General features: G+C 37.7%; 1 protein-coding gene across 7 annotated transcripts in view; it reads right to left on the bottom strand.

Annotated features, from left to right (window-relative positions):
• Nucleotides 1-2,665: 2,665 nt before the first annotated feature.
• The window catches only part of SLC7A6 (solute carrier family 7 member 6), a 56,471-nt gene continuing 45,735 nt past the window's right edge, over nucleotides 2,666-13,401 (bottom strand). For all 7 annotated transcript variants that reach the window (XM_073307545.2, XM_073307547.2, XM_078848089.1 and 4 more), the window contains 5 exons: nucleotides 8,484-8,587; nucleotides 7,354-7,450; nucleotides 5,570-5,719; nucleotides 4,467-4,650; nucleotides 2,666-3,482 (listed from right to left, as the gene is read on the bottom strand). In XM_073307545.2, the coding sequence (XP_073163646.1) occupies nucleotides 3,391-3,482; nucleotides 4,467-4,650; nucleotides 5,570-5,719; nucleotides 7,354-7,450; nucleotides 8,484-8,587 (627 nt within the window). In that variant the 3' untranslated portion in view covers nucleotides 2,666-3,390. The remainder of the gene's footprint in view (nucleotides 3,483-4,466; nucleotides 4,651-5,569; nucleotides 5,720-7,353; nucleotides 7,451-8,483; nucleotides 8,588-13,401) is intronic.

Genomic DNA, 13,401 nt, shown 5'->3' with positions numbered 1-13,401 from the left:
TCTTTTTGCGAATACAGTTTTGTGGCTATTTCCCTTGCACTAGTAACGAGTAAGGCTGTAGTGACAGCAAAGCAACTTTTACAGAAATAACGTGGGTTATCTTTTATTGGACCAACTGTTGGTGAGAGACAACCTTTTGAGTTTACACAGCTCTTCTTCAGACCTGTGTAATCACAAGCTTTTCTTTCAAACAGAAGTTGGTTCCATAAAAGATATGACCTCACCCACCTTGTCTCTAATATCCTCGGACTGACATGGATACAACACTACATACAAACCTCCTTCTGTCAATATCAAACTGAAATACAGGTTTTTGTGGTGTTTAGCTTGAAGATTGGCCACAAACATCAACTAGCATTCTCTGCTAGAGCTCTAGTGAAGTCCTGTGGGAGAAGTTACACTAAAGCAATGCCACGGATTGAATCAGGGGACAAAGAAGAGTTCAATAAATCATTCAAAGCAATTGCAACTTGTGTGAGTGAGGTTAATGTCTTCAATAAATCACTCAAAGTTCTTATTTTAAACTCTATTCTTTCTCCCCTGATTCAGTCCCTGGCATTCTACAATCAAGAGTAGTTAGGCAGCTAGTAGGGTAGCAACTGCTGCAGCGTGCAGGTCGGTGGTCTAGCAATGTTCACCAAATCTATAGTGAGTGTACGCTATGATTTTTGGGAGACCTGGCTTGAGGGTTAGAACTAGAGTTACTTTTTAGGCCATGAAAGTTTAGGAAATCATCCTCTAACCTCAGTTTGTGGAATTTGGTCAAAAATCATGCTGTCTTCCATTACCTAAAACTAGGAAAAGGACTTATTGCCATTGTATAAAAGACTTCTGAAAATGTAACTGTGGTTTAGGATCAAATAAAACTAAAGTCTCAACTCTCACCTTACAAGTCTGCCTCAAAAAACTCATTTTCTTTTCCTACCTTTGAACACTGCCTGCTAATAGTCCACTTGTACTCCTCCCCCACCCCCATCATCCTTCCTCTGTCAGTATTTCCATAGCACTGCTTCTTTTTTTCCCCTTTGCATTTAAGTACAGGAGAGCCTATGCAGTGGCTAATAGGACGCTGATTAAGTGATTTTAAATTTAAATTAATGAAAACCATTGCATTTATCAGAATCTGACTTATAGCACTAACTGTAAGGAGCACTTAATTCCCATCACTGAAAAGGACTTCAGCATAGTTGAATTTGAGACTTTTTTTTTATTTAAAGTTAAAGCCTATCCTAAGCCCTCCCAGAAGCTATGCACAAAGTTCTTAATAAAACCACAGCATGTTGGAGAGATCTTGAACTGCCTACTATAATCCTTTAAACAAATCTCCAACTTAAATGTATAGAATTTGTCATAATAGTACATTGGATTGTAATAAGCCACAGCAAGATTTAAGTGCTAAATGCCACTTTTTATTAAATGATCAGATGAAACAAGGAAAAGGTTTGAGGTTTAAATAAACTCCTGGACTGGATTTTGCTTCAATTTACTAGGAATAAGATGGTAAATTAAAAGTATTGCTTTCTAAACCTAGCAAAAACCTGCAAGTTTACATAAAAATAAAACTACAATTGAGATGACGTACAAGTTATGGCACACTTAAAATAAGTGCCAGAGAACTAAATACCTCTGATGATGATTTAAAATATAGTTGGAGATGTTAGACTCCAAAAGAGACGCTTTCAATTCAGTGTGCTGTTGGTTTGATGGGATTTATTTTAAACCTCACTCTTCAGCTACAGAGAAATAAATTAGCATGGAATAGAAAGTAACTAAGATTGCAAGGTTCCCATTTAGCTAGTTTAAAAAAAGACTAATGTTTTAAATAATAAGTTGAGATATAGCTAGTAAAATATTTAACAAGATTGCAAAACAGGTTCATCCCACTGTGTGCCACAAAGAAGGCACAACACAAGCCCCATTTTTGCAGCTGTATTTCATCTTAATTTAGCAATAGTTGTGACAAAATTGGTTTTATAGTATTTGAATCTCTCAAGCACAGGCAAGTAAGCAGACGTGTATCCATACTGCACCACAGGACTATAGTTTGCTGTCCCGCTAATCATAATTTTGAACCTCTAAAACCTTTAACTTCTAAAACCAAATGATACCCAGGTGTTTCAGCTCTCAATTTGTGTTATATTTACAATATTGTCTAACACTGGTATGTAAAGTGACTAGGAGCAGACCCAGCAAGAAGGTACGATTAGAAGAACCCCAGTACCTTGAAGGTGATTTGATCTTTACCTCAGTAGTACAATTATTTCTAACTTTTATTACTAGCTGTTGAGGTGAATTAATAGTACATCAGATCAAGAATATGTTTCCCCTTTCCCCACAATGTTTCCCACAGTTGAATGCTATGTACAAATAGATTTCTCTTCTGTGCCAGTTACTAGTATATATCTAATATTCAAACTGAGATGACAGCTGTGGTATTACAAGTCTTTATAATATGTAAAAGTATTGCCTCTGGTGAACAGTACTGAAAATCAGAAACTGAAAATTCTAGTCTCTCTGCTGTAACCATGCTTGTAAACTCATTTAAGAAACGATTAAATATGGAAGCTTAAGTTTTTGCCTCTTAAGTATTTTACTTTTTGGGGTTCTATTTGAACCATTTAGAAACAAATCAATCATCACCACAAAACCAGTAACAATCCATACATAGATGTAACATTTTAATCAAGTCTAAGTTTTTTCTGTAAAAAGGCAATTTGGAGCATGTGAAAGGTGCAGAACAAAACGGCTTTGGAGACTGAAGTTCTCTCTCTGCAGACCCCACCACTTTTCACTGAAATGATAGTTTCTAGAGGAGAAAGGGTAGGTCAGTCTTTATACGCCAATTCAATCTGCTGCAACTGCCAGTGATGAATGTTTGTTATGGACGCTTGTCTTCTGGGATAAGGGGCAGATTCCCAAGCAAGTCACTTCACATAGCCCACTGAGCATCCATCAGATATGAATGGCTTTTGGTCACTTCTGACTTAAGTTTTGAATTGTACTTAAAAGGATTCATTATTCTGCTACCTAGTTCTCCAATGTACGTTTAATTTGATCACTCAGCGCTACTATTCTAGAATCTGTTTCCCCTCTTACTACTTAAATCCCATTTTTAAGAGATTTTCCATTGGCCTCAAACAATAATGAATAGTTCAGACACCGTTTCCATGTCTGAAGTGACTGGCTAATGATTACTCATAATAATGTGAATTGACAGTACTTCAACTACAGACCAAGATGCGCCCAAGCATTCCCCCTCTTCAGTTTGAACAGCTGGTATATCCTGGCTCCAACAGTTCTTCAGTTGCCACATATTTCCTGTTGATCCTTTTTGTTCCTGTTAGTAACTCTTGCTTGGTTCTCTGCTGTTTTTGGAATTGCTTTATATTTTTAGTTAGTTTTGGTCTCTAATTTCTTATCTTTACTGTCCATCTCTGTCAAAACACTGTTACAAAGTACCTGGATGTCTCGAGTGATAGCACCTGCATAGGAAATTGAAGATAATACTTTGATATTCACCTGGTTTATCATAAAAGCAGCAAATTATTTAAACAGAACTTTAAGCCAACTGGACTACATATAGATCAGTGAAAGTTAGTCTTGAAGTGGGTTTAGTTCTATTTTCTTTAAAATATACCACAAAGAGGATACATTTGCAACACAAGGTAAAGTTCCATTTTTGGTCTAGTCTGACTTTTTTTTTTTTTAAAAACAAACCAACAGTATGTTTAAACGCTGTCCTAATGGTGACAGTTTTTTCTCCCAGGATCCTGTAGGGTATACAATACACTGAAATTTGTTTTCCCTGCTAAAAGAGAAAGATAAGGCTTACAAACCAAAAGCTTCAAATAGTGTGTGGGGGAAGGAAAAAGGACTTCTGTATACGTTTAAGAAATTAATAAGGTTTGATAATTGATCCATGCACTGACTGATGAAGCCATGTGACCTATTTCATTTAAGGGAGGATTTATGAACAACCCCTGTGGGAACTTTTACAGAACTGTAAAAAACAAAGCAGTAGGCTGCAAGAGAAGATTGAGTAATCCTTAACTGGACAATTCAACAAAGGGATACTGGCAGGCAAAGCTCCAGAGAAGATTTTTTTTTTTGAATAGCATAAACATTACATATTTTCAAGCAGCTGATCAATCTAAGCTCCAACTAAAGTGAAGTAAGACAACATGTTTGCTTGAGTCCAGAAAGATTTAGTGATTTTAGAATTACAGCCAGCCTTGCTTTAGGATTTAGATTTTTCAATGTGTTTAATAAGATACACATATAATGAGATTGATAGAAGCTATAAAATATACACTAAATGTAAAATACAGAAATAATGAAATATTCCCCCCCCCCCCCAATCACTGCCATTCAGCTCATGTATGACCACTCACACTAATTTAAAATTTATTGTAAAGGTCTTCATTCAAGTCTAGCAAATAGTGAACTTCCAATCTACATGTGCTTACCTAAGATGTTGTTGATAAATGGAGGCCTTCTGGATATGGGCAAGTAGACTCCAATGAAATAGACTGGAATTCCAGATATAGCAATGCCAATTCCGATCAATGAATTAATGGTGTCACTATACAGAGGCACCACCACCAGAAATATTGAGCATATACAGAAAACTATTGGGAAAAACAGGCCCAGCTGTAGAAAAGGAGAAAAAGATTAGGACATTCTTGGAATGCTTTCATATAGCAACAGTTACATGCATTCTGATGGGAATGCGATTTTCTGTAATTGCAATTTTCAATACATAACATTTTTCCAAATCAGGTTTTTAATTCCCATACACACAACAGCACAGAGTGGACTTGTATTTGGCTAGTTAGAAACATGTTAAGTGGATACAAGGACAGTACTCCATACAGCAGACCCACAGAACAGTAGCTAAGATTCACATGTGCAACAGTGTAAGATTATATCTATGCAATGTTGAAAGAAGCTTTTTACTGCAGCAGAGTGGCTTTTAGACAAATCCACCGCACTGAGACATTGCCTTTCGAGAGTCAAGAATGGCATGGTTAGTTTAATGAAGTGCATCAAACTTTACCAGAGAAAGGTGCTAAAGGAATTAAGAATTCAGACATACCACAACAGCTCCAAATATTGCCTTGGTAGCAAAGGTGCTACCAGCATGATTAATTTGCCCTCCCTAATTTTCACACAATAGTGCTGGGACTAAGGAAGAGGGGAAGAGCGATAGAAAGCCATAATCCATTGGCCTATAATCCAAAGAGCAAGAGTAGCTCCTGATTTCAACCACATGAACCATTTATCAGATGGCAGAACGATGAACTAGTGATTGAACTGAAAAAATGAAGAGGAATATCCGTCAGTCATTTTCACCTAGTAGTTGAGCCAGTCTGCTAGAACAGGAATATTTACTGAGCATTTGACAGCAACGCACGGCATTTTACAAAATGCCCTGAAAGTTTACAATCTAACACTTCAGACATAATGCATATGGGTTCAAATTTCAGACAAGTGCTGTAGGATGTATTGAGGGAGGGGAAAGATCTTAAAAATAAACTAATTCTGCTTATATTAATTCATTAATTTGTACCTTGAGAGGCCTGGGTCGATCTGGTTCCTTCCAGCGGAGGTATAATTGCCCAGCTATTGATAGTCCCACAAAAAACCAGTAACTGAAACTGAAGTAGTTAATAAGCTGGAAAACATCTTCTACAGTCAGATAAATGAGGGCCATAGTACACTGTTGGGAAAAAACATGAGTATCATGAAGAACTATAAGTGACATTGGTTTTTCAAGTTATTTTTTTGCTTTGTATATTAATGTCATCTTTCATGCCGGAGTTCTTTATATGATTATATACTTACAGACTTCACCCTTACAGAAATGAACTTTTGGGGTGGAAACAATTATTTCTGATTATTCCTAGAGATGGGATTTTACTGAGATTTCCCAAGGTGGTAGGGACACAAGGATTACGTTTATTCACTTTCATCTTTGGTGAATTGCAAGAAAGTGCTGAATTTAACAAGAAAGTCCAGCTACCTAGTGTGACAAAGTTCCTCCTCTGCCTTGGTGGGTCCTGTGCTTATTGGCGGATTTGTTCACCTCAGAGGTTCACAGCAGCCGTCAGTTTGGCCACTTTCGTGGCTCAAATCTGCCATTCACTCATCACTGGCCAGCACGAGGAAAAGGAAGAAGAACAATCCCTGCAGTCTCTGCTGATCCACCTAGTGGATCGGGGAACAGGCCAGAGACCGTCCCCTCTGGTGGAACCCACAGTCCAGGTCAACTCCTCCGGTATCAAGTAGGGAGTTGGAGGGATGGGGGAACCCGGGCCTGCCCCCTACTCCGGGTTCCAGCCCAGGGCCCTGTGGATTGCAGCTGTCTACAGTGGCTCCTGTAACAGCTGCATGACAGCTACAACTCCCTGGGCTACCTCCCCATGGCCTCCTCCCAACACCTTCTTTATTCTCACCACAGGACCTTCCTCCTGATGTCTGATGTTTGTACTTCTCAGTCTTCCAGTAGTACGCCTTCTCCCTCTCAGCTTCTTGTGCCTCTTGCTCCCAGCTCCTTGCACGCACCACAAACTGAAGTGAGCTCCTTTTTAAACCCAGGTGCCCTGATTAGCCTGCCTTAATTGATTCTAGCAGCTTCTTGATTGGTTGCAGGTGTTCTAATCAGCCTGTCTGCCTTAATGGTTTCCAGAAAGTTCCTGATTGTTCTGGAACCTTCCCCGTTACCTTACCCGGGGAAAAGGCACCTACTTAACCTGGGGCTAATGTATCTGCCTTCGATCACTCTCCTGTAGCCATCTGGCCCGACCCTGTCACACTAGCTACTGACAAAGATGCTTAATGTATTTTGACCCTGTAAGTAAGTTTACCAGAGCATAAAGGAGTTCATAAACAGCTGGATTTTTACTTTACATAATTCAATCATATCCTGATGACTAAATAGCCTGACTGTATTATCTATTTGATTTGCTAACAAGAAGTCAAAGAAAATTTAAGATGGATCTTAGACTAGCTTTAGTCTTACCTTGTTCATGAGAAATGGAAGTCTGCAAAGAACTGCACCCAACAGCAACAAAGCCAAAGTATTCAGTCACTTTATTCCCGTTCCAGTTTTCTTTATAGTTAGAGACTTTGTAGTTTGACTTACGTTAAGAATTTTTAGGAATTATCAACCTAATGTAACTCTCCAGAGACTAATTAATTGTTAAGTCATACAAGTGAAAGATCATTTAATGTAGTATACAGTACAGACCTTATCTGTCAATGAACTCCAACCCAAGTAAAAAAATTCCTTTTTGGATCTATTTCATATCCCAAATACTTCCATACAGCTTAAAAGCAGCAGCAGCAACTTACATTAAAGAGCAGCGCTGGTACAGGTGTGAACCTCCCTATATGGATCATGGACAATAGATCAGGGAGATGACCTTCCCGGGATCCTACAAAAAATAGCCTGTAAAGGACACAAGAAAAAGTAAATCTTGACCCAAGGAAAGAAAGAGAGCTGTGTAAAAACGTGTTATGAGAACAACCTCAAATAAACTTGCATGTGTATTCAACTATTCTTGTACTGTATGTAGGTCTGTATAAGTAAATCTCTACACATTACTGCTGGTTTTTTTTTTTTTTTAAAAGGTAAACTTCTGTAATTACTGAAGTAGGTTTTCATTGTTATGAGGCACAAACCATCCACAATTACAGCTGTATACAGTTAGTTAAACATTCTGGTACAATTTTAAGTATTGACATCAAGTTAGTAATTTTCATGACGTAACAATGAGAAATGATTTATGATCAGATCCTGAAGGAGGTGACTGTACATAAGAATGTCTATAAATTATAACAGTGTTCTAAGTTTATCTATTGTGTAATTTCAAAACAACATTTCTTTTCAGTAGGGGGAGGTTAAATATGCATTTTAATGGACAAACAAGATTTTATAGATATTATAAAAACTCTTTTGAAGCTTGTACTGGTCATGTCTGTAGTCAATGCATAGGAGAAAGTTTCCATGACATATCTGAAGCTTTAAAAAGGCTGTCCTACAAATTAAAACGTTTAAAGCTTCACACACAAGATCACAAATGTATTACATTTTTACACTTTAAACACAGTATTTAAACAGGAAAACAAGAAAATTAAGTTATTAACTCCACAAGAAAACTGGAGAATAATCAATTCTTGACCAAGGGCATGAAACAATGTGGTTGATTACCTACTATACAACATTTATTATACCTTACAATGTATTGTTCATATTGCTATGCAGTCACATTTTGGGAGTGGGAGGGGATACGGGGGGAAGAAATGGGACAAACTAGTGATACGGAATACACAAACTAAAAAGTCTATTGAGGACAGTTATTTTATTGCGATATTCTTTAATGGCATGGACATTAAAAGTGTTCATCTATTTTGTGTGTGATACACTAAGTTGGCCAAGAGTGCTTATGAACATCTTAAAACAGAACCAAAATGTGTATTACCTAGATGATGCTAAAATTGATGCATTAAGTCCACCAAAACATGAAACAGCTACAGCAACAGGAACTGTCCAGCTGAAAATGCCGAACACCTGGTCAGCAAATGTCTAATGAATGAAGACAAGGGAAAAAATTAAAATGTTTGCAATGGCAGGACATAAATGGAACAGTAAAATTAAACCTGTTTTTAATAAGATTTGTGTGAGAAAAAAAACAGCATTTAACACTTCTATTAATAATCTTCCACAGAGCTGTATAAATTGGCAGCAATTCCTTTCACCTATTTTAGTTATACACAAAATGAAGCTCAAGTCAGGCAATTTAGTTTGGGTTTACTGCTCAGTGAACCCAAGAAGTCTTTTCTTTAAGCAATTCACAAAGAATTGTGCTCATAAATATAAGACAGATTTCTAAATTGCTTTGGTTTCTCTTGCTCACCCACATAATATGCTGTGTGATACACCTTAATTATAAAAAGTCAACATAACAGACTGGCTTCCAGAGCAACAAATAAATACGGCTCCAAGGGGAAAAACATACATACAATCTGAGATCCAAATAGGAAGGTGTGCTTTGCCTTCTGAAATACCAACTGAGGGAACTTCTTCCCAAAACCCTCACATGAGCATTTCTATAAAGTTACTGTTCTCTAAGCCAGTCTATAATCCTTATTTTTCTTTTCCCTTCTACTCCCTCCCCCTCTCCCCAAACTAGCACATTCTGTCCCTTAGGCAGCCCTTCCCCTTCTCTGAACTGCAAGGGCTTTGGTCCTCAAACACCGTAGCTGGCAGAGCAGCTTCCTCACTGCTGATGCTGCCAGACCACTTATGTGCCATTGCAGTGATTGCCAATACCAGTGACTCTAGAGCAAAGTGGCCAGGCGCACAGGATTTCTTAGTAGGTGAATGAGCAAAGCCTCCAGATGCCAATGCTCTGGAAACTATCATGCAAATGTTTAATAGCAGAATTTGCTAGAGAGCACGTTGGATAATGTCCTGTTCAGCATAATCTGTTTCCCCCAGGTGAAGGAAATTGGAGAGAATCTCTTAGAATATCTGGTCTCAGAATATTTAAAAAAAAAATCAAGTGGATTAATATATAATGAAAGACAATTGCTTAGATACAATAGTTTCTCTCCCCCTACCTGGAGTGTGCGCTAGAGGATGGAAGGGAAGCCATGCCCCCCGCCCCCCAAAAAAATCCCTTATCCTCCCAGAGTTGTGTTCAGCTGGGGGGGAAGAAAGCCTTCATTCCAAATATGGAAGCTATCAATTAGGGCTGTCAATTAATCACAGTTAACTCACGCGATTAACTGAAAAAAATTAATCGTGATTAAAAAAGCAAATCGCGATTAATCGCAGTTTTAATTGCACTGTTAAACAATAGAGTATCAATTAACATTTATTAAATATTTTGGATGTTTTTCTACATTCATATATATTTTGTATTCTGTGTTGTAATTGAAATAGAAGTGTATATTATTTTTTATTACAAATATTTGCACTGTCAAAATTAAAAACAAAAGAAATAGTATTTTTCAATTCACCTCTTACAAGTACTGCAGTGCAATCTCGGTCATGAAAGTACAACTTACAAATGTAGATTTTTTGTTACATAACTGCACTCAAAAACAAAACAATGTAGAACTTCAGAGCCTAGCAGTCCACTCAGTCCTACTTCTTGTTCAGCCAATCGCTAAGACAAACAAGTTTGTTTACATTTACAGGATATAATACTGCCATCTTCTTATTTACAATGTCACCAGAAAGTGAGAACAAGCATTTGCATGGCACTTTTGTAGCGGCATTGCAAGGTATTTACGTGCCAGATATGCTAAACATTCATATGCCACTTCATGCTCTGGCCACTATTCCAGAGGACATGCTTCCGTGCTGATGGTGCCCGTTAAAAGAAAAAAAAAAAAGCGTTAATAAAATTTGTGACTGAACTCCTTGGGAGAGAATTGTGTCTCCCCGGCTCTGTTTTACCCACATTCTGCCATATGTTCCACGTTATAGCAGTCTTGGATTATGACCCCACACAAGTTGTTCATTTTAAGAACATTTTCACTGCAGATTTGACAAAACGCAAAGAAAGTACCAATGTGAGATTTCTAAAGATAGCTACAGCACTCAACCCAAGGTTTAAGAATCTGAAGTGCAGTCCAAAATCTGGGAGGGACAAGGTGTGGAGCATGCTTTCAGAAGTCTTAAAAGAGCAACACTCTGATGTGGAAACTACCAAACCCGAAACACCAAAAAAGAAAATCAACCTTCTGTTGGTGGCACCTGACTCCAGATAATGAAAATGAACATGCATTGGTCTGCACTGCTTTGGATTCTTATCGAGCAGAACCCATCATCAGCATGTCCCCTGGAATGGTGGCCGAAGCATGAAGGGACATATGAATCTTTAGCACATCTGGCACATAAATATCTTGCGACACTGGCTACAACAGTGCCCTGAGAATGCCTGTTCTCACTTTCAGGTGACACTGCAAACAAGAAGCAGGCAGCATTATCTCCTGCAAATGTAAACACACTTGCTTGTCTAAGCAGTTGGCCGAACAAGAAGTAGAACTGAGTGGACTTGTAGGCTCTGAAGTTTTACATTGTTTTGTTTTTGAGTGCCCTTTTTTTGTACGTAAATCTATATTTGTAAGTTCAACTTTCATGATAAAAGAGATTGCACTACAGTACTTGTATGAGGTGAATTGAAAAATACTATCTCGTTTTTTTACAGTGCAAATACTTGTAATCAAAAAAATATAAAGTGAGCACTGTACACTTTGTATTCTGTGTTGTAACTGAAATCAATATATTTGAAAATGTAGATAACATCTAAAAATATTTAAATAAATGGTATGCTATTATTAACAATGCGATTAATCGCAATTAATTTTTTTAATCGCTTGACAGTCCTATCAATTATTTCTTTGCTGAATTTTATCAAATGGCACATTACTTCTATTATACCATTTACTGGAAAAAACTAGTAGTGATGGCAGTGGCTACTTAGTGTCTTGCATTATATCAATCAATTGCTGCACTAAATCATTCTACGTCATTTACAGGCTACGAATGCACACTTTTTTTTATATCTATAAAGGAAGAAACAGCTAGTTGGTATCCAAGTGACAGTCACAGCACACAACTAGTTGCAGGAGATATCAACCTTCTTTGTTGCACATACAGTAGGTATTTTATATTTCTGTATTTACATAGTACATATGTAGGTATGCATGGTCACCTAAACATTTCCAGTAACTCCTCCCCAAATTGTTTCTTTGTTTCCTTCTTCAGCCTCAAGAGCAAGATACCAAATAGCAAGAGCCGCAAAAATCAGTCCCTGCTTCCTGCGTGTTTTCTGTCTTGTCAGTCATAAATATTCAATTTCAGGCTAACAGTGAACCACTAGCTGTTAGTATTTTGACCCCCACAATACGCCCTTTTCAGGTGGCTTTTCACTCATGAAACTATGGACTAAGCCGGTCACTCAAAATGGGTAAATATTCAGCACTGCACTTTGTTCACAGTGTACAAAGACATCTGGAGTTAAAGGTGGACTGAAATATTTTTAATTGGCTTCTTCTCAACCACCACCTAAAGCAGCACAGAACGCTTCATCTCCCATCTTCCTCAGTTGGCTCTAGACGTAAGCGATATCTCATCATGGCCAAGATATGTGCAGTTTAAAGAAATTTCACGAGGCCCAAGTTGGGCAAAATCTGAACTAGAGTTTCAGGTTTATTTTTTCATGTGACTGAATTTTTGTAAACACAAAACAAAGCTTGCCTATCCTTGAGTACCCTGTCCAAACTTTTAGACAGCAAAGTGCTTTCTCCAGCATTTAAGTAGTCCAGCCAGTTTAAGGTTCTGAACTCAATTCTGCTTAGCTGCATGTGATGACCTGCAGTATAAACCAAAATGTATTCCATCTCTATGTAACTCTGAGCAAATTTAATTGAGCATCAGCACAGGGGAATGAATTTCTTGATACGATGTGCCAAAGCAAAAATGTATTCATGCTTACAGAAGTCTGCACAAAAAGGTTAAAAGCTACTCAGGGCCTGACTACATGGTTGTTTAAAGCATTCTGTGGGGGTGTGATTTCTAAAATGAACTAACATGCTGGACTTGAACTGGTCCATGCAGACTTTGCTAGTAGTAGTACTACATTAAAACACACCAGGGGACCTTTAGTGTATACCAGAAAGGTCTTAATGCACAGCAACTTAGCGTGCTTTAAAAATCACACCCTCTTACAGCACATTATCCCACTGTGTAGACAAGTCCTTAGACAATTGCATAGGTAAAACTTAAAGTTGCCTTTCCTTCTTAAGTCTCCAGAAAAATTGTACACCGTGGTATAATTCCCTCATTATTAAGCAGCTACAGAGGAAAAAGTGAATGCAAAAAAAGACGACATTTGCTTCTTTAAATGGTCAGATTTAAGATCAACTATTGCCCCAAGGCTCCAAAGAAAATATTTAATGTGATACCTCTTGCTGCTTCATATTATTCATATTCACTTGTTAAAAAGGTCACCAAGATTATTCTTTGTAAAGAGCCCTCAGTTCAAAATACAGAAATCCAGGCTTTATTCTGTACTGTTTGTGTCTATAACTACTTTGATTTTTAATGGGGCCCTTTTTTGCGTTTTCATCATTTTGTTTTTATCTTTTCCAAATAAATCCTAATTAAGGTTTCCTTTGTAGGCAAAAGATGGATTAAATCCGTTCATGTTAGCCACCAGAAGGGGGAAATAGTAAAGTCAGGACAAAAGCCAAATCAATAAAACTTATAGGAAATGTGTAAGAAAACTTAGATAATGTATTAAGGTGAACTTCAGAGTTCTCTCACTGCTTCCATGAGGGTGGAGAGAGACACAGAGGATTCTGGCCTCAAAAAGGGAGAAAACA

This window comes from Lepidochelys kempii, chromosome 12 (assembly GCF_965140285.1).
Source record: "Lepidochelys kempii isolate rLepKem1 chromosome 12, rLepKem1.hap1, whole genome shotgun sequence".
In the NCBI taxonomy this organism is placed as follows: Eukaryota; Metazoa; Chordata; order Testudines; family Cheloniidae; genus Lepidochelys; species Lepidochelys kempii.
This window is presented reverse-complemented; position numbering and strand designations above follow the sequence as displayed.